Here is a 27,023-nt window from a genome sequence, read left to right as displayed (position 1 = left end):
GGTGTATCTGATTACAAGCATGTGGCTGCAGGGCAGAGTTTGAAATGTGGATACCTGTTAAACCAATCGTACTAGTCCTAACCATAGACAATTATCAAATAAATTACCGAAATATATATTTTGCAAACTTCACCAACTGAAAAACATAAACCAGGAAAAACATACATTTTTAATAGCACTTTTCCAGATGCCCAAAGAAAATCACTTTAACATTTCATTCTTAAATTCCTCAAGCTCCTAGTGTAGCCACAGCTGCCCTGGGACTGACTGACCATAACAAGGCTTCCAATCTGCTCACTCACACACACCACATTCATACTCGGCAAGGAGGGTGAAGTGTCGTTTAGTTATAGCAAGCAGGAACCGCCAACCTCCTGGGGGCACCCTTTTACAGTCTTGTAGCTTTCAACTGAAAAATAAAGACAAAAGTTATGAACACAATTGAAAACCAGCTGAAACATTACAATCGTTTCTCATTTTTGTTTGGCTTGCTCTCACCATAGGTTTGTAGTTGGAGCTTTGGTTTGTCTCTGTCACCTGGACCATGGCGTCATGGAGAGTCGGGTAAAACATGAACGTCTGAATTTCATCGTCGAAAAATGCAAAGCGGTGAAATGTCTCCAGGACATGCGCTAAAAACAATACTTTTATATTCTTGTATTTAACCTATATGTTTAGTATGAGGAGTTACGAGATTCTTACCATCGCAGGAGACAATGTAAACTTCCACATCAACACGAAGAAACTCTTTAATTATCTGTGGAGAAACACAAGTACTTCTAGAGTCATTTCAGAGGAGTACTTCTGCAAAATGGCTTTACTTAAAGCTACAGTTTGTAACTTTCTGTAGGTGGCACATCACCTGCACGATTCCATGGAAACAGAAAGTTAAAACCATACTTTGGAACATTCTACATGGAGATAAATAAGTTTAATGCCATAATGTGGATCTTTCCAGATAAACCAATAACATCACCATGGAGACAAGCAGGTAACATACACTCCACTAGAAAAGTTCCATAGTGCAGTTTTACAAACGTACAGCTTTGAGTCCTTTTAAGGCGGAGATGTCAAGGAAGGACACAGCAGAGAAGTCCAGCAGTAGACTCTGCAGGTTTACTCTGGGCACCCCGAGGTCCGAAGCCATCTCTGAGCGCCAATCCACCTTAAACGGGAGATCCATCTTAACCAGTTAAGGTTAACAACATGTTAACTAGTTCACTGTCTCTCAAAGCTAACAGGCATTTTTATTAAAATCGTAAACAAAATAAAACCTATGAAAATTCTAATTTAAATTAAGGCTACCCACTAATTTTTTTCTATAAACTTCAGTTTTATGGGGTTGTGTTATTTATTATGCCTCAAAATTAGAATTAGCGTTAGCAATGAGACAAACATCCCTCTTTTTAAACATAAACGTGGACACAATTATTTTTACCCATTGGTTAATGAAAGAAAAACTCACAATGGTCACAAAAATAACTTTTAATCTGTTAAAAGTAATAAATAAAAATTCTTTGAAATTTAACCAATGAAAGTCAGTGCTTTTGAACCATGCTTCAACAGAATTATTTAAAAAAATAAACTCATGAAACAGGCCTGGACAAAAATGATGGTACCCTTGAACGTCAAGCTGCTTGGAGATGGTCTTATAGCCTTTACCTTTAACATGCTTGTCTATAAGTTTCTTTCTAATCTCCTGCGACAACTCTTTCCTTTGCTTCCTCTGGTCCATGTTGAGTGTGGTACACACCATGTCACCAAACAGCACAGTGACGACCTGTAGCCCTATATATAGGCCCACTGACTGATTACAAGATTGTAGACACCTGTGATGCTAATTAGTGGCCACACCTTGCATTAACATGTCCCTTTGGTCACATAATTTTTTTGTCTTTTCTAGGGGTACCATCATTTTTGGCCAGGCCTGTTTCATTTTATTAAATGTTTTATATAATTCTGTTCAAGCAAGGTTGAAAAGCAATGTCTGAAGGTTACCAACAATTTTGTCCACATGTGTAGAAATGTCCTCTGGTGAAGTATTAATTTTATTTTTTGTAGTGTTTAACATGTCAGTGACATCCCCCCATAGTTCCCTGTTCACTGACACATCTTTAAATATTTATTAATTTTAACATAACTCGGCAACTGTAACAGTGAGGTTCCTAGGTGCTGCTCCACCTTAAATGGCAGGTCCTTCATGTGGCACGGGGAGTCGGGTTCCTCCAGGTTTGGTTGGTCTTCATGGTCTTCTTCAGGAGAGGAGCTGAGTGTCTGTGGAGGAGAGCAGGCATCATAACATTCTACTGATACTTTGCAGCTGATGTCATCAACATTCCCTGGGGGTGCGATGCTAACCAAAGGCACTACTCTATCTGAACTTTATTTTAATACAATCTGACCTGAAAGAGTTAACTTAGCGGAACTACAAACAGGTGAGCTCATTTGTGTGTTTAAACAAGTCACCCATAAAATTACAGTCACAGTCTTGTTAGCATTAGCCAACAGTTTTTCAGTTAGTCATTCTCACCTTTTTGTTGAAAATTAAGCTCCTAGGACCATGAATGCTCATATTGATCACAAACTCCTGAAAATGTGCAGTTTGAATCCATTTTGTATTTTTTCTTGAGGTTTCAGATTATCTTAAAACTTTTTTTCTGTATTTGCTAATGTGTATATTGTGTCACCATGGTAACTGCTGAACAATCCATCACTAAACATACATGTAGAACATCCTCAGCGTGATGTCACTGCAAAGTATCAATTCCCTATTCATGGGTGTTTCAGAATTATGAAAAATTATGGCTGTTGACATAGCATTTAACAATTTTTAAAATAAAATGATTATTATTGAATTGAAAAAGGTCCTCAAAATGTTGCAGATTATAGGGAGCCGAAAACATAGACTGTATGGTTCCTATTTGGAATGCAGAGAGTAACCTGCTAGCCTCTGTGTTCCAAATAGGCAGTGATCATGGGTGCGCTTCCGGCTCCATCAACCCTGGCTCTAATTCACTTTACATTGGAAAACTGACACCCCTCTCTCTGTAACTGCTGCTGTCAGACCTGTCATTTTGGTTTTAAACCGTTCATGTTGACCCACTCTACATGCTCCTTGTGTTTTTGTTTCACCATTGTGTCCTTAACTCAAGATATGAACATCAATAACAGCCAGATCAGGCGCCTTCTTTCCCCGAGGTCACTCCTGCTAGCATTAGCAACAGGTTTGATTGGGCACTTAGCATTGCTAAGTGCCCACCCCCTCCAAAACCAGCAGTGCAGATGGGAAGGGGCGTTGCCTTCAACAGCTTCAGCTTCCAGATTCGCTCTTTGGTTGCTATGATACTCCGGGTCGGAATTCCAAATATGGAACTCACTTCTTTATACAGTCCATGGCTGTAAGTTTAAACTGAGCTGGAGGACAGTATGTTGACCTGGTTAATGGTTAATATCTCTGGGCCTATCCACATGAAATAAAAACTGAAGTTCAGTGTCTTCTCTGTCAGTATGAATAAACAAACATCAAAGGATAATTTTTCTCAATCTTCAGAGGGGAGCCTTTATTCAACCCAAAGACATGATTGTTGTCAGTTAAAGGATTATTATGGAGCTGATCCCTAATAAATGACATCAAATCATATTTTGGATATTTCAATGGACTTTACCTCAGTGATGTGATAATTGTTTTGTTGTAACATTTTCTTGATCTTCCTCAGAGCCTTGTTCCTCTTCTTTAAAACTCTGAGAGGGTTAAATCCCACCTGTAACAGATCAGCCACTCAAGTCAGTGTGTACAACCTGTAAATGGTTGAGGTTCAAGTATCATCTAAATAAGGAACTGGGCTGCCAGTGCCTTAAAGGTCCCACATTGCACATGTGAGCTTTAAGCCATGTTGTTACCTCCTCAAAAACATACTGGTACCTGGAGTTGTGTTTTGTTTCATTCACACATGTTTGAGTAACCCTTTATAATCAGTCTACACAGCAAAAACTGGAGGGTTAAATATTGTTGTATATGAGTTGATTTTAACCATTTAAAAGTTAAATGTGGTACGAAAAGTTACAGACACAACAGAAGCAGCCTCTGCAAGACAAGTTAAACTATTTGTGTTATTTATTTGCTCTATTTTTCACCTCCAGGAAAATAACACATATGTTTCTCTTTTTAACAGTTAATAAGCTGGTCCTAAAGGAATACCAAACAACAGAAACGATAACTTATACTACAAGAAGGAAATTGGTTAAAGTGCTGGTCTCTCACATGATTGAACACCATTGGTATGTTTTTTTCACAAAATGTCATAATGATTCTTAACGTTTCTAATAAGTTTAATTCCTGTTTCTTTAGTAACTTCCCCTCTAAGGCTACCCTGGAACAGTATGCCCTTGGGATTGTGATGGTGTTCCCTTCTCTTAAACATCCGTATACCAAGAAAGGCTATGCAATACGTATTTTGCTTTCAAAGTAATATAAATTGTGTCAAGATTCAATAAAAGTTGTATGGTATTCTTTTTATTCAGGATCACTCCTATGATGCTACAAGTAGACCAGGGCACATCTCATTACATCTTATTTTACAATGTTTTAAACTAAATAGAACTTTTAAATGTGGTCCCTTATCAATCTACACTTAACAGTGTGTAGTTACTACTCCTCAAAATGTTAAATTAACTAAAATTATGACTAAAAATAAAACCCATCTGTGTTTCAGGGCAACCCTGCAAAGTTTTATCTGATTACTCTCAAAATGTTAATATAATTCTTGATTTTTTAAACAGGCACTCAGGTCCAGTGTTACTTAATTAATATTTCAGAAATGTTAAATTAATTCTAAAGCAGATTTAACTCAAATAAACCCTGAAAAAGTGTCAAAGCTGATTCTGTGAGAGTCAATTTAACACTCCACTACATCGCCAAAGCTCAAAATGCTCTGCTCCAAACCAATCCAATCCAAACATTCTTTTACTGACAAGGATTGGGGGTATACTTCTGCATTAGAAAAGACCCAAGCTGATCAATGAAAATAAAAGATTTTAATTTCATAGAAATACTTTACATAAATATCATATCATTATTAGTTCAAAACAGTAAATATATACTCACTGCTTCTATGAGTTTGTTTCTAAAGAATTCCACATTGGCGAAGAAAATGGGAGATGGAATTCTGAAGATCTTCACTCCAGGAGGTTCATAAATCTGAGAGGCCACGAGAATGAATTATAAAGATTTTTAAATGAAAATAAAATGGCCTGTAGACTCACATGTAGGTAGTCCTTTCTGTCTCTGTACAAGTCAGTCCCGCGGATGTTGGCCAGAACACTGCAGCGAGGGCTGGGGAAGAAGAACAACATATAAACCTGACTCTTATGGTGCAAAATTTGCTTATTTGTATATTCACTTTATTTAGATGAATGGTCTAAGCTGCAGCACATATGCAAGGCTCTGTGCCAGCTTCTGACAATATACTGAATATCTCTCGCCACTCTTCACTTTGATTTTATGTTGTATCCATAGGCTGTATATACAGTATAAACCTGCTAGCCGCTTCATTCCAAATAGGAAGTGAGCACGGGCGCATTTCTGGCTTCATCAGCTCTGGCTCCACTTCACTGTCTATTGATACACTGTGGCCCCTCTCTCTGTAACTGCTGCTGTTAGGCTCATTAGTTCGGTCTTAAAATGTTCGTATTGACCCGCTCTACGTGATCCTGGTATTTTTATTTCACTATTTTGCCTGTAAATCTATGAATATGAATAACAGACAAATCAGTTGCCGTGTTTCCTCAAGATTGCTTAGCAACCTCGAGCTAGCGTTAGCAACAGGTTTGATTGACAGAGTTGCAAAGTGTTCACTCCCTACTAAACCAATGGAGTGGGCAGGAACAGGTGTTAACTTCAACAGCCTCACTCTGGTTGTTATGATACTCGTGGTCGGAATACCAAATATGGAATTTGGCTCCAAATTTGCCCTTGTAGCTGCTAGCCTTGATGAGCTTCTTTTGGTTCTCAAAAGCCTTAAGGTAATCTCAACTTTTCTCTGTTCTTTTGACTCACAACTGAGCTCTGAAGACCACAGTGAGCAGCTCCACCCCCAGACCCACAGCCAGACCCAGGTCCAGACCCAAGAAGATGGCTGCAGTGCAGGTCCCCACCCACACCACCTGCACACAATATGTAACATATTAAATATATAATAACACTAATAATAGGTTATGGTTCAGACAAATCTACTTCCTGTTAGAGCTGCACAACATACTACCAAATGATATTTTATAGAAGCCCGGAGTGGCAAAAAAAAACCCCAAAACAAAACATTAGTACATCATTTGGACTCCATTCTCTGAATTGTATTTATTTTTTCCTATTGGTCAGCCTTAATAATGCACTGATTGAGTGACATAACCAATTGTAATGTGTGAACGTTCAGAAGAAGCAGGTGACCTCTTCAAGATAATACCGTGATATGATTTTGCCATTATGGCAAATTATGGCTCACCCCTAAAGTAGGGTGTAGTATTATTTAGAGTGAATCGCACGGGTTTTAGTAGTTTTGTTTGTTATTTTTTCTTTTTTGACAAACTTCATAAATTAAAACATTTACATTTTAATTTAATCCAATTTTGTAGTGTCAAAAGAAAATATAACTATATTATTATGACAATATTAAACAGTGTAATTGAGTATTTTGTCTCCTGTCGTGCCGCCCTCCTTCCTGTGATTGCACTCACACACTCAATCCTGTCCCGTCTCCATAGATATGGCACTTCTGTAAACTGCATTAGCATCCCTTTCAGGTTTACGATCACCAGGGCTCCAAGCACCGACTGCATACAGGAAGATAAAGGTATTACTCAAAATAAAACAGCACTACAGAACATTGACTTACAGGAGACCTAATTTAAATATGACCATTTTCATTCATCGTGTTTATAGGTTAAGTTCACATGACATCACAAGCTGCAGCACGTATGCAAGGCTCTGAATGTCTCTCTCCATTACTCACCCTGATTTTATGTTGTATCCTAAAAACCCTCAAGCCTAAACCTTAAAGGTGTACTATACAGTTTCTAAAGTGGAGGGTCCGCTGCCTGCTGGTCTCCAATGGAGATGTTATTTCTTTGCATGGAATGTCCCACAGTATGGCATTAAACTTATCTGCCTTACAGTTATTCAAATGCCGGAGTTTTATAGCTCAAAAATACATTGAAAACCCTGAATTCTTACTATGTGCAGGCTCGCTTCTCCATAAATCTGACCATTACCTTGTCTCTTTATAGGTTAGGTTCACATGACATCACTAAGTTTTAAAGAGCCCAGATTAACAGAGCTGGAGACAGGTAAGAATTCTCAGGTGGAGTTTGCTGTGTAACTGTCAGATTACAAATGTGTCAACCTGGGCTATGGTTAATATCACTAATTAGTGGGACTATCTGCATAAAACAAAAAATGGCACAAAGTTCAGTGTCTTCTGTTAGTTTAAATAAACAAAAGTCAAATGATTTTTTTCCAATAGATTGTATTGTTCTTACCCGGGGCAGTGGTTCGAGGAGGAAACCCAGTGCTATAGTAACGATCATGGCCATCAGGGCAGAAATCAGACCTGCAATCTAGATTTAAACAGTTTAAAGCCACAAGCTTTTAGCTTTTAGCTAAAAAACAAACTAAAAACTAAACTAAAAATCACTAGTTGGTATTTTTATGTCATTAATAGAAAGAAGATTATGTAAAAAATAGTAATAATAATAATACTCTGAGACTAGAAAATAAAATATCTTAAGACAAGTAAAACAAAATAAAATAAAAATACTAGTCCAACCTGATTCAAATAATTTTAATTGTAGTTATTGTAATGTAATATTCTTCAGTGAATAAGGAACACATTTAAAGTGTGACCTGGGTTCGGCCCCCGGAGCTCTCCTGCACAGCTGTACGGGACAGAGATGTACTCGCTGCAAATGACCTGAAGGTAGCGCCAAACATATTACTGACTCCAAATGCGATCAGCTCCTGGAAAAAGCAGGACACATGATTTAAACAGTGCAGCAGGACAGGGAGAGGAGAGCAGGAGAGGTATACATACTGGTATTTATAACATGATTTTATTAAATAGCCCCTAATCTGCTAAACTTACTTGAGTTTTGAACTATATTTTTAATTTTAAAGATGTACTGTGTGCAGAACGTAAGACAGTGATGAAAACTATTGAAAATATCAATGAAAAACAATTTGACAGTATGGCATTACTTAACCTTTGAGTCATGTGATGCCTCAAGGCCAATCTGTGGAGAGGCTACCCAGCTTTGAGGAATAAAAACCCCCATGGTGAAATAATTACTAAAAAGGACCATAACATCTCCATGGAGACAAGCAGAAGACAGATCCCCTAACAGAAAAGTTCCACAGTGCATCTTTAAGATCTCATTTTTGTTATGTGTGTTACTTGGTTTCCATCTATGGCGTAGTCGTGTTTAATGGAGTAGACTTTGGCCACAGAAAAGGCCACCGTGAATCCCACTATCGCCATGGGAAAGGCCTCCACGCCCCCATCCCTTATGATGTCCATGTTTGGAGCGACTGGAGCCTCGTATCTGAAAACAGGCACAGAAATAGTACTTAAATGTTTAAATATTTATCTTTCTTTTTTCATATGGCACTTACCCACTGACCATCTCTCCAACCACTTCTACTTTAAACCTCTCTGTAAAGTTGAAGCCATATGAGATTCCACAGGCAATTATTGTCTGTGAAAAAGTGAAACAAGTGAAAAAGTGAAAAATGATAAAAAAATAAAAATAAAAAAAAAAGAATATTTTTTTGGGGACTAAACACCTAAACTTCTACCACATCCACGTGTCAAATAGAGCTGCTAAAGTGGGCAGTATCTTGAGGACTAAAGAGGAGAGTGAGGGGGGAGGAGGGGCAGGGTCTGGAAGACTAAAGGGGAGAATGGGAGGGTGGGAGGTGGGGCAGGAGGCATCTGGAGGACTTAAAGGGGAGGAACACACACACACACTTCACTCCATCCCTTCAACTAGGTATTTGTAATCATGGCAGTAATCAGGGGAGTCATGTGTGATATCACATGGTACTTGAAATTGCAGTTGTGGAACTAAAACTTGTGACACACTCAAAAAACACACTCAACTCCAGGTATGTTATTATGTTATGTTATAGATTTCAACTAAAGCAGAACTAAAGCAGAAATAAACCAGGACTAAACCAAGACTAAACCAGGACTCACCATGATGACCTCTATGGGGATGGGCACAGGAAGCTTGGCTCTGTATCGATCGTTCAGCTCCTTCACTATAAACACCACCACCATGATGACTACAGACATCACCAGATCACAGATATTTGTGGAGTGAATCTGGACAAACAGTTTCTCTAGCGTCTGAGGAAGAAAGAGACAAATATTATCATGGTGTAAGGCCATTGTACAAATGACAAAACTTTAGTTATTGAAGGTGCTGCTTTAGGCCTATGTAATTATGAAGTTATTCCTTATGCATTCATAGTATCATAATTAATCATTAATCACCGCAATGAATTTATAAGTGTTTTTCAAAACTTTTGCAGAAAGCAACAAATATGCTAACAGTGCACTTCCTGATTATCAGACAATGAAATGCTGTATAATCAGATGCAGGCAGAACTCAGCGTACTTATTTTGACCTCAAGAGTTGCTTATACAAAGAATGGTTTTATTGAAGTTATTACTCACATATATGATAGCCAGAGGTCCACTGATGCCCGGGACTGTTAAACCCAACACAAACTTGAGCTGAGAGACCAGGATGTGAACGGCAGCTGCTGTAGTGAAGCCAGAGACCAGAGTGTCAGACAGGTACATGACCACGAAGCCCACCTGGAAGACCCCCATCGCCAACTGTGAAAACAGAAAACAGGTCTGCACCAGGATCTATCCCAGACTAAACCAGGTCTGAACCAGGTCTAAATCAGGACTAAATTACAGAAATTCAGACTGTTTTGTTTTTGGAAAACATGCAGAATGAAGTGGTTGGCCATTTGTGAGTTTCTCTCAACTGGATTTAAAAAAAGCTTGATTCTTTGGTCTGTTCCTTTCAGATTGATAATGTAACTCAGTGCTACATATACTAATTTAATGTGAGCTAGATTAACCTGGAGGATCCTCATTTCTAATTGCAAACAGAAAGAGAATGAGGTCTGAACCAGGTCTGGATTAGGTCTGGATCAGGACTAACCAGGTCTTAAGACTAAATCAGGACTTATTCAGGCCATGACAGTGTTGTCTCCAAACTGGATCCCCTCCACTTTCTGGTTGCACCTTGAAATTCTGTCCTCACAAATAACAAAATGGGTGATGAAGGGCATCCCTGGAAAGCTTGTGCTCCTGCTTTGGTCATACAGGGTCTAGCCCGATTAACTCCAATATGGACAACCCAGTGGTCGTATACTGTGGGAAAGTCTGTACTTCACACTTTGTATTTCTTTAGATTTTGTTTATTCATAAGTGTGAGCTCGAGTCTCGTGGAGGTGACTGCATTTGTGCTACTGAGTTGACTGCAGGGTCTCTTTAAAATGATAATATGATAAAAACAGACAGGCTTTTCTTAACGTGCCTATGCCATTAAACAGACTTAGTTACATAAGCCTATGTGTGGTTTCTCAGTGACCAGGTACTGCACCTGTATTATCCCCATGAGGAAGGTGATGGAGGAGGCCACCAAGACCCTTTGCTGATCCTGGGTCAGATTTGTGAAGGCTGGGATCATAGCTGGAGGTCCATCTTCAGGGACCAGACGAGTGACCACAGCCCCCACCATGAGGCTCAGCACAGGGAACGAACCTACAGCAGAGGGGTATAAAGCTTTTCCAATAATGCTTAGATTTGTTTTTCTCAAGTTTAAAATGTATTACATACAGGTTAAAAGTTTGGACACACCCTCTCATTCCATGTTTTTTTTTTTTTTTTTTTTAATACTTTTTACATTTTAGATACATGTTGAAGACATCAAATATATCAAGTAAGATATATGGAATTACGTAGTAAAGAAAAAAAAAGGAAAATAATTATTAAATATTTATTTACTGCTAATATTTCTATCTGGAGTTACTCTTGAATTACTTTTTGTCCTTTGAAATTTCAATCTACATTATCATGGAATTGGTTGCCTATAAAACTGCCCATATTTCATTGTTTAGGGAGATTTAGATGTGGACTCTCACCCTCAGTTTGAGAAGCTGTGATACAAGATAATGTAGCGCCTTTACACAACTCCTTGTGACAAACTGGCTGCAGCCACTTAGTAGGCCTACATTTTAGGAAGAGAACTACAACAGGAAGGAAACATCTTGGCCCAGTACGTGGACACCATAAGTCCAAGGCCCATTTATTTTATTTATTTTATTTTTTTTACATTTTTCTAAGTTCATAATAAAACGTTGAACTAAAAGAGTTTTTTGTTTTAATAATCAAAATACATCATTACCATCTCATTTCTTGCAAGAGAAGAAAGATATGGAATCCTAAACATGTTTGAATAATACAGTTTCTATTCTGTTCTGATGTTGATATTAGAATAAAAGGAATGCTTTTGAGACCAGGAATAGTGTAAAGTGTAAACGTTATACATACAGTTTGTATGTATAACGTTTACATACATGTTTATGTATGTATAACCTGTTTGTGCATAATAGGTTTAGAAGGAAAAACAAAAAAACCCCCTCAAATAATAATAGGAATATAGCCCCCCCCCCCCACACACACACATACACCCCACACACACACACACACACCCCCCACACACACACACACATATATACATATATAAAATCTCCTCCTTGCCCTCTGTGGGTGGTCTCATCCCCTCTTTTTCCATGCTTGGGACCTCTGGGAGCTTGAGGGTTCTGTGCAGTATCTTTGCTGTTCTTAATACTGTCTGATGTTTTTCCTGGGATCTGCTGAACCATTCCTCCAGTTTGGGGGTCACTGCCCCGAGTGCTCTGATGACCACGGACACCACTGATACCTTCACCTTCCAGGCCTTCTCCAGCTCTTCTTTGAGCCCCTGGTATTTCTCTAGTTTCTCATGTTCCTTTTTCCTGATGTTCCCATCACTTGGTACTGCGATGTCCACCACAACGGCTTTGCTCTGTTGTTTATCCACCACCACAATGTCTTGTTGGTTCTGGTTGGAGGTGTTTCCCACCTTGATCTTGGGGCTTCCAGTCCGTACTCTGCACTGATGTTTCTGTACACTATGCCCACCACTTGGTTATGCCGCTACATGTTTGCTTTCCCTGTCAGCATCTTACAGCCTGCAGTTATGTGATGGATTATCTCAGGGGCCTCTTTGCACAGCCTACACCTTGGGTCTTGTCTGGTGTGGTAGATCTGGGCCTCTGTCACTCTGGTGCTCAAGACCTGCTCCTGTGCAGCCAGGATGAGTGCGTCTGTGCTGTCCTTCAGTCCAGCTTTCTCAAGCCATTGGTAGGATTTCTTGATATCAGACACTTCAGTTATGTTATGTTCCGGTGGCACATCCCATGCAGGGGCTTGTTCTTCCATGATGGTTCCTCCAGCAACTCTTTCTCTGCGCTCCACTGTCTGAGACATTTGCTGAGCACGTCATCTGTTGGGGCCTTGTCCTTGATGTACTTATGGATCTTGGATGTTTCATCCTGGACTGTGGCTCTCACACTCACTAGTCCTCGTCCTCCTTCCTTACGGCTCACGTACAGTCTCAGGGTGCTGGATTTGGGATGGAACCCGCCATGCATGGTCAGGAGCTTTTAGGTCTTAACATCTGTGGTCTGTATCTCCTCCTTTGGCCAGTTTATAATTCCTGCTAGATATCGGATTACTGGCAGGGCATAGCTGTTTATTGCCTGGGTCTTGTTCTTGCCATTGAGCTGACTCCTTAGGACTTGCCTTACTCGTCTGAGGTATTTGGCCGTGGCTGTCCTCAATGTCTGTTATTGTTCCTTCTGAGAGGGAGACCCCTTCTGTGTGGACTACCAGGAGCTGGTGTTTGGCTCCCCTGTTATCTTTACTGATGCCCTTCTGCTATTGAGACCAGTGAGCTTCTTTAGCCAGTTGGCGTGGATCATGTCAGAGCCTGGTGCAGTCCAGGTTTTCATGCCTGAGACTCTTTCCTGGATGTCTGCCATTGTGACGGTAACTGGATTCTGTTCAGGGAGGTTGCTGTGGTCTCCTCTCAGAGCCACCAGCCACTGTGCATCAGTGTTATGTGATGCCTCCTTCTCCCATATAACTTTCCAGTACTGTTTGGTTTCCAGCCTTGGTCGGTCTGCTCTGGTGTTATTACCTTGCCCCCCTGCGTACACTTGCTGGTTGTGTTGCGAACAGATGGTCTATTCATCTGGCTTCATTATCTCGTGTGTACCTCTTTAGGCGGCTGGCCAAGGCTTGGAGCTTTTGTTTGGCAGTTTCCAGTGTTTCAGGTATGGGCATCTGCCTGTACCTATTGGGTACTTGCTTTTTCATCACACCTCTCTGGCACTCTAAAAGTTGGCTCACTTCTCTCTGCGATGCCTTGATTTTAGCCTCTAACCGTCCTTTCCATGGGGTGGGTATTGTTTATCATGGCTCCTATGGATGCTCTTATAGCCAAACATCTCTGGGATCACTGCTGCTGAAATGTGTATCGGCAGGAGATGGCAAAAGTGACTGAACAGCTGACTAAGCTCACACAACTCCTGAGTGAAGTTAAACAGTTATGGAACATGAGAATAACATGGAACATGGAACAAGAGAATTGACAATATGGGAACAATACACCAGAATGGAAGAGGTCATCATTACTGGCCTCTGTGTTAAACCTCGCTTGTATGCCAAAGCTACTACGGATGGCAGGAATGTTACTGAGGACACAGGGGCTGAAGATCTGCAGCCTGTGGAAAGGCAAGTTCTGCATTTTTTTGCGGGAAAAGACATACATCTGGATGAAAGAAGTATTGCATTATTACTCTTCCAAGAAGGGACGAGGCAAAGCCTGCAATAATTTTATGATTTGTAAACCGTAAACACAAAACGGATCTTCTGCAACAAGAAAAAAAGTTAAAGGGATCTGAAGTGTATGTGAATGAACATATCGCAAAGAAAATGTCGGAAATTGCCTGAGAAGCCCACATCCTGAGGAGAAATGACAAGATCGGAGCAACGTGGACGAGAAACTGCAAAGTCTAGATACAACTGAACAGATCCACACGGGAGCAAGCAAAAGTGTTACTGGTAAGGGATATTAAAGACACTGAAAAGTAATGAGAATAATCAAGACAAGCTTTTTAGAGCGAGGAAAAGGATGCTACTGGCTGCGTGTTGAAACTATAAACTGAGTGGTGACAATAATAATAATAATAAATTTTATTTATATAGCGCTTTTCAGGACACTCAAAGTCGCTTCACAGTAGATACAATAATAAAATATCACAAAAATTTACAACATAAAATCAAGCATTAAAAGCGATTTTGAACAGGTGAGTTTTGAGTTCTTTCTTGAAGGTGGGGAGGTCAGAGCAGTCACGGAGGGGTTTAGGTAGTGAGTTCCAGAGGGTGGGGGCAGCGATGGAGAAGGCTCTGTCCCCCCAGGTTCGGAGCTTGGTCCTACAGGACAGGGACAGGAGGTTGGAGCTGGAGGAGCGGAGGGATCGAGATGGAGTGTGGTGGTGGAGCAGGTCTGTGAGGTAAGGAGGGGCCAGGTTGTGGAGAGCTTTGAATGTGATAAGAAGGATTTTGAAGTGGATGCGCTGAGGGACAGGGAGCCAGTGGAGCTTGTGGAGGACAGGAGTGATGTGTTCATGTGAGCGGGTGTGGGTGAGGAGGCGGGCAGTGGAGTTCTGAATGTACTGTAGTCTGTTGAGGGTTTTGGATGGTGTACCGTAGAGGATGCTATTGCAGTAGTCGATTCTGGATGTAATGAATGCGTGAGTGGATAAACGTTGTGGATAAACAAAGGAGAACTAGTGGATGGATTAACGATTGTTTTGTTGTTTTTGTTTTTTTTTTGTTGGACAGAGGGAAAGTTACTTGGATAACCTTGATTTTGGAGGCTTTGTACTGCTTTACATTGGAAAGAGAGATGAACAGAGAGAAAAAAAGGACTTGTGTGTGTGCGTGTGTGTGTGTGCGCGCGCGCATGTGTGCAGGTGTGTGTGTGTGCGCGCGTGTGCGCGCGTGTGCGTGCATGTGTGTGTGTGGGGGGGGTGCATGTGTGTGCGTGTGTGCGTGTGTCTGTTATGGGGTAATGAGGGTAAGGTTAATAAAAAATAAATGGCTCTTAGTGAAAATGAAATTTCTTTAGAGGAATAGATGATGATGAATTAGATCAGACTGTTACATATAATGTAAATGAACTCTGTAAAAACTTTGAGCATATAAACTTAAAGACACATGAAACTCTGAATTATAAAACTATTGAATTTGGAAATTATATAGATCCAGATGGTCACTTTTTTCCTGATGATGTAATTAATAATTGTAGATATTATACCGATGAACAATTTAATAGTAGAAGCTTATATAAAAAATATAACAGTATTAAGGAGTACCTTAGACAATTAAAAAAAAACAAAAAACTGTGTTATAGCTGTGTCTGAGACCTGGCTAGATGCTGATAAGGGTTGTGATGTGGAAATGGAAGTCTATGAGCTATTTAAACATTAAACAGACCTAAAAAGAAAGGTGGGGGAGTTGCAATGTATGTGAATGCAGAATTAAAATGTAACATAATTGAGAGGGATGTGGTGATTTTAATGTTATTCTCTTGAATCCCCAAACAAATGCAAAAATAACATACCGGTACTTTATTTTAGGTATATATAGTAACAATCCATCTCCACTTATAATAAAACCAATGAGAATTACAAATGATACAACTACACTAATAGATAACATCTTTACAAATCAACTGGGGAGTCAAATTACAGCTGGACTACTTATTAATGACATCAGTGATCATTTACCCATATTTAGTGTCTTTCATCAGGTGCTCCAAAAAGTCAAAACTGCATCACAAAAAACTACACATCATAAAATGACCAGACTCAGAACACCTGAAACAATTGCTGCTTTAAAAGAAGACTTAAATGCACAGATGAGGTTTATTCTTCTGCGGACCTCGACATGGCTTTTGATGCATTTTTGTCTACTTTAACTACAGTCTATGACAAGCAGTGTCCCCTCAGATGTGTAATTAAACACAAAAACAGATTAAATAGTCCTTGGATTACGAATGGAATTGTAAATGCATGTAAGAAGAAAAATAAATTGTATAGATTTTACCTACAACACAGAGCTAAAGAAGCAGAACACACATGCAAGACATATAAAACAAGCTGATAAACATAATTAGTTTGAATGAGAAGCATTATTACCAAACATTTTTAGAACAGCAAAGAAATAATATTCAAGGGACTTGGAAAATATTAAACAGTATAATGAAAGAAGAAAAGAAAAGACACACATTCCCAGATTGTTTTATGGAGGATAATAATGTTATTGTAAATGGCTCAAGTGAAATGGCAAATGCATTTAATGACTTCTTTATAAATTGTTAATAAATTAAATTGTTAATCAATAAAAAACAAAAGGTCAATTGATTGTTTTGATATTGATATGGATTTGGTAAAGAACATCATTAACTGCATCTCCACACCGTTTACATATATCTGCATATATATGAATCGTTTTTAAAAGGCACTTTTCCCAAAAAATTGAAAATAGCCAAAATAATTTCCATCTTCAAAAGTGGTGATAGACACCATTTTACCAACTATAGACCTATATCTCTTCTGCCACAATTTTTTTTTTTTTTGTATCAAGATTGGATAATTTTATTGATAAGTAGAATTTACTTGTAATAACTTGTACTTGTGATAATCAATATGGCTTTAGGCCAAAAAGGTCTACTTCAATGGCCATCATGGAGCTCGTGGAGAAGATATCACCAGCAATAAACAATAAAGAATACACTTTAGGTATATTTATAGATCTTAGCAAAGCCTTTGACACCATTGATCATACACTACTTAAAATAAATAAATAAATAAATAGAAAAATATGGCATCAGAGGAATTGCTCTCAGCTGGCTGGAAAGCTATCTTCTGAATAGACCTCAATATGTACATATGAATGATATAAATCCATCCATCCATTATTATGCATGGTGTTCCGCAGGGCTCTGTTTTAGGACCCAAATTATTTATTATGTACATACATAATGTCTGTGGCAATGGACAATCTGAGCTGCATTTTGTTTGCTGATGACACCAGCCTCTATTGCTCAGGAAAGAATCTACCAAATCTTATACATACAGTAGAAAATGACCTTAGCAAAATAAAACTGTGGTTTGATATTAATAAACTTTCAATTAATCTAAATAAAACTAAATATATTATCTTTGGGAATAGAAACATTGACTGCCCAATTAATATTGAATTAAGTTACATGGAAATTGAATGAGTGACTGTGACCAAATTCTTAAGTATGCATATTGATAATTTAATTGGAAAACTTAATTGGAAAGTGCACATTAGTGTTCTTCAGACAAAGTTAGCTAAAATTGCTGCTATAATGAGTAAAATAAAAAAAATAAAAAATTGAGTCAGGTTTTACTTATATTATTGTACAATAGTTTATTCCTACCATATTTGAATTATTGTGTAGAAATCTGGGGTAACACTTCTACTTATAAATCTAACATAAAATCAGTTTTTCTACTCCAAAAGAAGGCCTTTAGAGTAATTAACCAAGCAGACTATCTCGCACCAACAAATCCTATTTGTGTTAAGTTAAAACTAGTAAAATTGTTTGATCTTGTTGATTTAAGCACAGCTGTAATGATGTACAAATCATGAGTATAACTAGAACCGGTAAAAAACGTCATTGTATTTCTGTTCGAGGGGTTAGTGTGTGGAATAACCTTGATGATAAATTAAAAAGCTCCTACACAATAGAAACATTTAAGAGGTATAAAACATTACATTTGAAAATTACAGGACTCAGGAATGATTCATGTGAACTGTTGTGGTTTGTATTTTTTCTTTTCTTTACATATTGACTCATATGTTGTAGAACTGATGCTGCTTTTCTTGGAATTCCTGTGTGTTATTATTAAAAAAGGGTTAGGCGTTATAAGTCATTTTTACTTCAGCCTAAACCCTTTCGGTCATGATAGAAATGGTATGTACAACAAGTTGAATGTTTGATTTCGAATGTAATGACCAAATAAAAATAAATACAGTTAACTGTTTGTATTCATGCACCTTATCTCTCATAAGCTAAACATTTTGCACTATTTTTTTGTTTTTTTTAGAGCCTTATACATTTATATGGAGGCTGCCCCATGCCCCTTGATGTTTTTTTGTAACCATCCTTCACATTCTATTGTATAAAGTATCTTATTCTGTATTTTTCTTTACTAAATTAAAATATATAAAGCTAAACTAAACTAAGGTGTCTCGTACCGACAGAGATGTGGCGTGAGGTGCCTAGGAGGAAGTAGGCGAGGACGGGGAAGAAGGCCGTGTACAGTCCATAACTCGCAGGAAGAGAAGCCAGAAGAGAGAACGCCAGACCTGAGACACAAAAGCATACAAAAGTTTAGAAGAATGCCACCAAATTCAATATCTACATGAAGTAAAATGACTTAGATGAGACTTAGAACATGATTTGCTTTTTGGTTTACATTCAATGTTCATACTCTCGTCTACCTTGGCTTGGTCAGGAATACCTTAGCTGGAGGACTGTACCTATTGTGCATGTGTCGTAAAGGCAGGCAAAACAGACCAAACAGGACTCGGGAAAGGTTTACAGTGTTTATTTACAGAAAGTGATAAATAGTACAGTAATGAGGGTAGATCTGGCGATGAGCGGGAACGAGTTACTGGTGCGGACCGGCTAAATTTGAGAAACGTGGAAAAGCAACAACGGGCCTGACGAGGGGCAGAAGACACAAGGAGGTCCCTGGACGGAAGACCGTGTCCAGCGGAGCTACAATGGTCCAGGCGAGAGGGCAGAAGACATGAGATCCCTGGACGGAAGACAGTGTCCAGCGGAGCTACAATGGTCCAGGTGAGAGTGCAGAAGGCATGAGATCCCTGGACGGAAGCCAGTGTCCAGTGGAGCTACAATGGTCCAGGCGAGAGGGCAGAAGACATGAAATCCCTGGACGGAAGACAGTGTCAAGCGGAGCTACAATGGTCCAGGCGAGGGGCAGAGGACACGAGGTCCCTGGACGGAAGACAGTGTCCAGTGGAGTTACAATGGTCCTGGCACGCGGAGACGCAGGCCCTCATGTCTTTCTCTGGGATGGCCTGCTGACACACCAGTCCTCCACGTGCCACTGTCTGGTGCCCCCTTTTTGGCCGTACCGGGCAGGAAGCTAGAAAGTGTCCCGGTTTGCCACAATAAAGGCACACCCTCGCCTGGCGGCGCCGTAGACGTTCCTCAGCAGACAAGCGTGTACGACCCAGTTGCACAGGCTCCTCTGGGGAAGGTGTAGAGGAGCGTATCTCGGGCCGGACTGGCGAATGACGTCCCTCTCTCCGGCAAGTCTGCCAACAGTCATCTATCTGGTTGGTAAGCGGAAATAAGGATCCCAGGACAGGAGACTCCTCTGGGGGTGATGCTGAGCAGCGTGTCTCGGTCTGGGCAGGCGAATGATGTCTCTCCCTCTGATGGGTCTGCAATGAGGATTTTCAAATCATCACGGCTCGTCACGGGAAACCAGTTCATCTTTCAGATGGTCATTTAGTCCTTTTAAGAACACCGCCTTTAAAACGCTGTCGGTCCAGTCCACCTCCACAGCAAAAGTCCAGAATTCAATTGTATAATCTGCCACAGTTTGGACCCCTGGGACAGGCTTAGCAAACGGGAAGCAGCGTTCGCCTGGTAATGCAGGTGATCGAACACAAGTTTAAAGTCTTTAAGGAAATCCACGAAACTCATCTGATTCAGCTCAGTCCGTGCAAACTTGGCCTCCACCCACTGAAGTTCTCTTCCTCTTAAGAGTCCACAGACATAGCGAATCTTAGCCACGTCTGACCAAAAGCGGCCTGGGCACTGCTGAAAAATTGACAAGCTGGGCTGACCTGAGTAGGAGTCCGGGTCCGTGCCCCTTGACTTCTGGGGGTCCGGCGGCGCCGTAGCCCTGGCGTAGGTAGTGGCGGCTGGAGTCGAGGGCGTGGGGGTGAGCAACGTGGCAACTTGGCTGATGAGCTGAGACACTTGCTGGGCGAGTTGAGACACTTGCTGGGTGAGGGTCTGATTGCATGTCAACAGAGTCTGAATAGTTTGGTCGTCTTGTCCTATAATTACTCCGTAGTGAGAGAACGCCGAACGGAGGCGAGGGATCTGACCCCGAGTCTGCTCGGTCCTTCTCATGGCCAGATCATTCTGTCGTAATGGCAGGCAAAATGGACCAAACAGTGCAGGACTTGGGAAAGGTTTACAGTGTTTATTTACAGAAAGTGATAAATAGTACAGTAACGAGGGTAGATCTGGCGATGAGCGGGGACGAGTTACGAGCCAGGATCCAGGGGGGGGAACGTGGAGCCAGCGGAGACGACGGTGCGGGCAGCACCGGGGCAGGGAGCAGAGTGCGAGCCAGGGTCCGGGGTCGTGGAGTGCAGGGACTTAGACAAGGTGATCAAAGCCAGGATGAGGAGCAGGGTGCAAGGCAGGGTCCAGTGACGTGGAGTCCAGAGACAAGACAGTACCAGGGCTGGGAAGCAGGGTCGGAGCAGAGCCGTGAGCGAGGGAGCTGGGACGGTCCAGGAAGCAGGATATTGACACGCGGACGATCTGGCAACGTGTGTCTGGTCCTGGCTCCTCTTATCCATGGCAGGTGGTGGTGATTGCGCTGATGGGATACAGGTGTGCGTGGGAGGAGCCAGGGGCTCAGCCCAGCTCCGGCTCCAGCAGGTGGGGGAGGGAAGGAACAGGGCAGGAGAGGAAACAAGGAACAGGAACAGTGCGGATCGTGACAGCATGGTTTGTGTTGATAGGGAAAATTGGAGGAAACCCACCCAGAAAAGAAAAAGAAAAGAAGAAACTGTGACTCAGACAGCACAGGACTAGGTTTATTGCCATGTTTTGAGGCATGAAAAATTTCCTGTTGAACACTGTAGTCGTCCTTGTTGTTGTCTCTATGTAAGACTCTTTCCTATGATGTGAATGTGATGTGAGAGCATAGACTGTATATATAAATGACATAGCTAACCTGTTAGCTGCTGCATTCCAGATAGGAAATGAGCATGGGTGCACTTCTGGCTCTACTGACTCGACTGTCGCTCCTCTCTCTAACTCCTGTGAGACTTGTCATTTTGGTCTTAAAATGTTTGTATTAACCCTCTCTACATGATCCTGGTATTTATGTTTTGCTGTTGTGTCCCTAAATTAAAATATAAACATAAAATAACAGACAAACCAGGCACCTTTTATCCCAAGGTCACTCCCACTAGCATTGGCAACAATTTTGAGTGACAGTGTCTGCTCGTTGCTAAACCAGTGGTGAGGGCAGAAAGGGGTGTTACCTTCAACAGTCTCACTCTGGATTGGCTCTTTAGTTGCTATGATATTCATGGTCAGAATTCCAAATATGGAACTTAGCTCCAAATTGTCCCCTATAACTGCCAGCCTCGATGAGCTTCATTTGACTGGAGTCGAACGCTATGGGTGACAGCACACTCACTTAGTCCACTTCTTTATACAGTCTATGTGTGAGACTGAGTAATTGGTGGGAGGAGAGGCCATCAATCGACAGTAGAACAGCTGTTACTAAAGCAGTTAACCAGAGACTGAGGAGAGAGGGAGTACAACTCAATGCAAAGCACTTCAAGTATTATCTCTACAATTGCCTGGCAAATGTAGAATGATATCTCTCTGTATTTTTTATACAGAGGTTCGATACAGTCTGGTCACCACTCCTTATGTCGTGTCAGAACCAAGTGTGATTGTGCAAAAAATGGGTATATGAAATGAAGGAGCTCATTGGTCACCGATTGTACAAAATCTGCCATATTTTTCAGTCCCCTGTGATATTTTTCCATTTCTTTTTTCCACATGGGCAGTCATATTTGTTTTGATATGGACGGACCAAGCATGTCCCAGATTGGCTTGATTAGTCAATCATGCCCATCTGAACTCGAGGAGATTCACTGGTGACAAGCCTCTCATCTTTATAAATTACTGAAGCGTGTATTCTGGATCCCAGGCAATATTTATGGAATGATTCAATTTTTGTAGGTTTTAATACTTTTCCATTGACCCAGAATAAAGTTCATCACAGTAAATTTCATAACCCACAAAAACAAATGTTATTGTTAAAATGGCAGTTCAAAGTTCAATGGGACACAATGAAACAGACCATTATACTGTGTGAGGTTTACAACATGATATGAGCCATAAACACTGTTTCCTTTTATTGTTCATTCTCATTCATTATTTTACATCACTGTTATTTACAGTTTTTTTCAAACTATAACAGAAACAGTCATGCATTTCTTTACTTTTTGGTTGGCCCTAGTTTTCATTCAGCATTTTATTCCCATAGAGATTGCCTGGAATGTTCACTAGTGTAGCATTAAACTAAATCTATCGCCATGGAGAGACGTAGCAGGTGATGCAACCAGGCTAAGTTACAGGTTGACGTCGAGGTGACACCCTCTCACAAGAACGCATGTTTGTCAAATATTCTTTAGCAATAAAAACATGAAATTTAATACATGCAAGATTTACAGGTTTACTGCCATACTGTGGAATATTCCAGGCAAAGCAATAACATCTCCATGAAGAAAAGAAGATGGTGGACCTCTCACCAGAAAAGTTACAAAATGTACAAAGTGTTTGAGTGAGTTTTATATAAATATGAAAATGGACCTTGCATAATAGCCACGAGTCCAGTACTGACTCCAGAAACTACATCACCCATAAGCCACTGCTTCAGCCGATAGCTCCTCATCCATTCAATCACAGGCAGTAGCGACAGGGCGGCCTTCTTCACTCGCTTGGAGTCACTATAAGAAAGATCATATTACATTTTTTAAAAATTGCTATTTTAAATTTAAGGGAATAAGGTGAATTGTGTATGATCAAATATGACTTCAGTAACTATACATTGTATATTCTGTTACAATTACTCAGGCCTCAGGCTAAATATTCTGAATATGTATATATAGTATTTTTATGAATCTCATCCTCATCCCCCCATGGGTGTTCTCATCCTCTTCCAAGCTTGGGTCCTCTATCAGAGGGAGCTTGAGGCTTCTGAGCAGTATCTTTGCTGTTCCTAATACTGCACTTTTCTGGACTGAGAGGTCAGATGTTTTTCCTGGAATCTGCTATAGCCACTCTTTCAGTTTAGGGGTCACTGCCCCGAGTGCACCACCACGGGCACCACTGATGCCTTCACCTTCCAAGCCTTCTCCAGCTCTCCTTTGAGGCCCTGCTATTTCTATAGTTTCCAGTGTCCCTTTTCCTGATCTTCCCATCACTTGGTACTGCGATGTCCACCATAACAGCTTTGCTCTGTTGTTTATCCACCACTACAATGTCCGGTTGCTTCACCATCACCATTCTGTCAGTCTGTGGAAGTCTCACAGGATCTTGGCTTAATCATTCTCCACTACGTTTGGAGGTGTTTCCCACCTTGACCTTGGGGTCTCCAGTCTGTACTCTGCTCAGATGTTTCTGTACACTATTCCCGCCACTGGGTAATGCCGCTCCATGTATGCTTTCCCTGCCAGCAACTCACACCCTGCAGTTATGTGCTGGCTTGTTTCAGGGGTCTCTTTGCACAGCCTACACCATGGGTCTTGTCTGGTGTGGAAGATCTGGGCCTGAGGACATTTGCTGTTGGGGCCTTGTCCTTGATGTACATATGGTTCTTGGATGTTTCATCCTGGACAGCAGCTCTCACACTCACTGGTCCTCGGCCTCCTTCATTACAGTCTCAGGGTGCTGGATTTGGGATGGAACACACCATGCATGGTCAGGAGCTTTCGGGTCCTAACGTCTTTGGTCTGTATCTTCTCCTCTGGCCAGCTTTTGATTCCTGTTGGGTATTTGATTACTGGCAGGGCATAGCTGTTTATTGTCTGGGTCTTGTTCTTGCCATTGAGCTGACTCCTTAGGACTTGCTTTACTCGTCTGAGGTATTTGGCTGTGGCTGCTTTCCTTGTTTCCTCTTCAAGGTTGTCATTTGCTTGTGAGATACCAAGGTAATTTTAATGTGTCCTCAATGTGTGCTATTGTCCCTTCTGGGAGTGTGACCCCATCTGTATGGACTACCTTCATTCTCTTTGTCACCATCCAGCTACACTTTTCAAGCCCGAATGACATTCCATTGTCTGTGCTATAGATCCTGGTGGTGTGGATCAGTGAGTCGATGTCTCGTTCATTCTTAGTGTACAGCTTGATGTCATCCATGTAGAGGAGGTGACTGATGGTGGCCCCATTCCTGAGTTGGTATCCATAGCCAGTGTTGTTGATGATTTGGCTGAGGGGGTTCAAACCTATGCAGAACAGCAGTGGGGACAGTGCGTCTCCTGGGTATATGTACATATATATATATATATATATATATATATATACACATTTTATGTGTATGTGTATATATATATATATATATATATATATATATATATATATATATATATATATATATATATATATATATATTTATATATAAAGTGGCCTCAAGGGTGGTTTTCCACAACCTCATCGAGTTTGAAATGAAGGCTTTTAGAATCCTGTTGATGTTGCTCACCTCCAGGCATTCAGTGATCCATGTGTGTTTCATTGAGTCGTAGGCTTTCTTGTAATCAATCCTGGCAGTGCACAGGTTGGTGTGTGTGATGTGTGTGATGTGTGTGTATGCATATATATTAGTTCCATCCAACTATCGACCAATATATTATATTGGTACTCGTGTTCTTTGAAGTAACTGTACTCTAATTTCAAATTCTCCAAATGTACAGAGGGGACTTTTGATATATTTGATATTTTACAATTTTACTATAATCTTCAATAATTTTTGAAACTAACTTCAACATAGTTTTAAAGGTTATATATATATTACACAAAAACAGATTCTTGTGACTTTTAAGCCATGTTAGAATGTTGTTCATTCATCAAAAACATACCTTGAGCTGTGTTTTGCTTCATTCACATATGTTTGTGCAATCCTGCTTTATTAGTCTGTCTGCATCTCCAATGCTCAAAATGCTCTGTTCCACCTTGTGATGTCATGAATTGGTAGTTTTCAAGTTAACATCTACCTCTTACCTTTAGTTCAGCAGGGATTGGCAATTCCATTCTGAAATCATCCAAATGATTCTAGTGAAGGTTTATGGAGTTTAAAAACATAGTGGAGCTGTGTATTGCTGTGATACATGATATCAGAAGGTGGAACAATGTTTTCAGTCTGACAGAAGAACTCAGCCTAAATATGCAGGGTTTATGTGTTGTGTGACCAGAAAATAGTGATATGTGCCCTGCAAATACAAGAAGCAAATTTTTCTTTACCTTACTTTAAAGGTGCACTGTGTAACTTTTTAGCTTGTTTTCATGAAGATATTACTTTGCCTGAAATGTTCCACAGTATGGCATTATACCCATCTATCTTTGTTAAGACAAGTAGGTGATGCTACCAGGACAAGTTACAGGCCAGATCAATGAAGAGGTGGCCCTGCTCACTGTATACATGTTACAACTGCAATTGGATAAATGCTAGATACCATTACTATCTTAATATGGAATATTCCTGCCAAAGCAATGCCATCTTGCAGGCTGCAGACCCATTCAACCAAAAAAAGTTGCATTCTAAATATGTAAATAAATGAAAAAAAGCTTAAGCTGCTCTTTAACACTCACCTGAAATACTGCCTGATGTGATCCTTTGTTGTTTTGTGAATTCTGTTGATTTTTTCATAATTTTCTGCAAAACTGTCCTCAGAAAACACTGGTCTGGAAACCACGTACTGTTTTCGTAATGTTGCCATGGTAAATTTGAGTTCAACTGGGAAAAATCGTTGCAGTACAAAGCATTTGCTCAGAGTGTTAAGTCATCCTGCTTTATCTAATCTACTATCTGAAAAATCCATCTTTTGATTTGAGTTAAATATTCATTCAGACATTTTTACGATTTCGGCAAATAAAAGTGTGACGTGTGATGTATATATAACTGAATCCACATATTCACCTAGTTGATTCCATAAAGAATGTTCTAAAGTATGACATTAAACATATCTATCTCCATGGAGACAAGCAGGTGGGAGAACCCAGATAGTTAGCATAAAGTTAGCATAAAGTTTTTGTCACCTGTAGACTTACAATGGGACGAGGAACTACAACTTTTACTCAAGTAAGAGTACTGTTACACAGTACAATATATTACTCAAGTACTGTTGCACTATTAAATATTAATTACCAGAAAATTTCCATCTCTTATTTCTCATGTGCTGGTTTGATGTTCAGAATACACAACTGTAGATTAAGTAAAGGTACAATGTTTGAAAACTACCATCATGCGAAGTACAAATGTATTTTAAAAAATGCAGATATATTGTATAAGCAGCTTTTGAGGTCAAAGTCAATGGTGGACCCTCCACTCTAATTATAAAGCACTTTTTTATCCAAGAAAATAGTTATTGTTAGCATTACCATGATGGCAAAATGCTGCTCTGGTCTCTGAAAGCTGTGAAAAGCACTTATGACCTCATCGTTCTGAATAATTAGGATGTTCTGAATGCATAAGTGAGAAATAACTTTGGACCACTCCAAACCATTTAAAATGAACTAGTTATTTTTCATGTTTCAGACTGTAAAAATCAGGTAGGGCACCTTTAAACATATTTATTTCAGCACGACAAATCGTACGATATGTTGAGGACTTTTTACCATTCAGTTTACCTTAGGGCTGCTTTGTTGATTGAATGAATACTGCACAGTAAAGTGTCTTTGAGTGTCCAAAAAAGTGATATAATCACTATCAGTCAAAAGTTTGGGCACACCCT

At 40.2% G+C, this 27,023-nt stretch overlaps 1 protein-coding gene across 2 annotated transcripts; it reads right to left on the bottom strand.

The window, feature by feature from the left end:
* Positions 1–260: 260 nt before the first annotated feature.
* On the bottom strand, positions 261–26,050 carry LOC117379295 (chloride anion exchanger-like). 2 transcript variants are annotated; one of them, XM_033975985.2, is made up of 20 exons: positions 25,882–26,050; positions 22,888–23,024; positions 18,474–18,584; positions 10,672–10,832; positions 9,726–9,890; positions 9,243–9,395; positions 8,660–8,742; positions 8,442–8,589; positions 7,895–8,008; positions 7,531–7,608; positions 6,730–6,825; positions 6,056–6,162; positions 5,263–5,332; positions 5,105–5,197; positions 3,666–3,761; positions 2,182–2,274; positions 1,043–1,165; positions 703–757; positions 499–632; positions 261–409 (listed from the first exon to the last, which is right to left on the bottom strand). In XM_033975985.2, the coding sequence occupies exons 1-20, from the start codon at positions 26,007–26,009 to the stop codon at positions 389–391; spliced, it is 2,166 nt and encodes a 721-aa protein (XP_033831876.1). In that variant the 5' UTR covers positions 26,010–26,050; the 3' UTR covers positions 261–388. The 2 variants fall into 2 exon arrangements, with proteins under 2 accessions (XP_033831876.1, XP_055081704.1); XM_055225729.1 differs by having other exon boundaries at positions 332–409; positions 1,043–1,183.
* Between the last annotated feature and the right edge of the window lie 973 nt (positions 26,051–27,023).

The sequence above is a fragment of the Periophthalmus magnuspinnatus genome, chromosome 12 (assembly GCF_009829125.3).
Source record: "Periophthalmus magnuspinnatus isolate fPerMag1 chromosome 12, fPerMag1.2.pri, whole genome shotgun sequence".
Taxonomy (NCBI): domain Eukaryota; kingdom Metazoa; phylum Chordata; class Actinopteri; order Gobiiformes; family Gobiidae; genus Periophthalmus; species Periophthalmus magnuspinnatus.
This window is presented reverse-complemented; position numbering and strand designations above follow the sequence as displayed.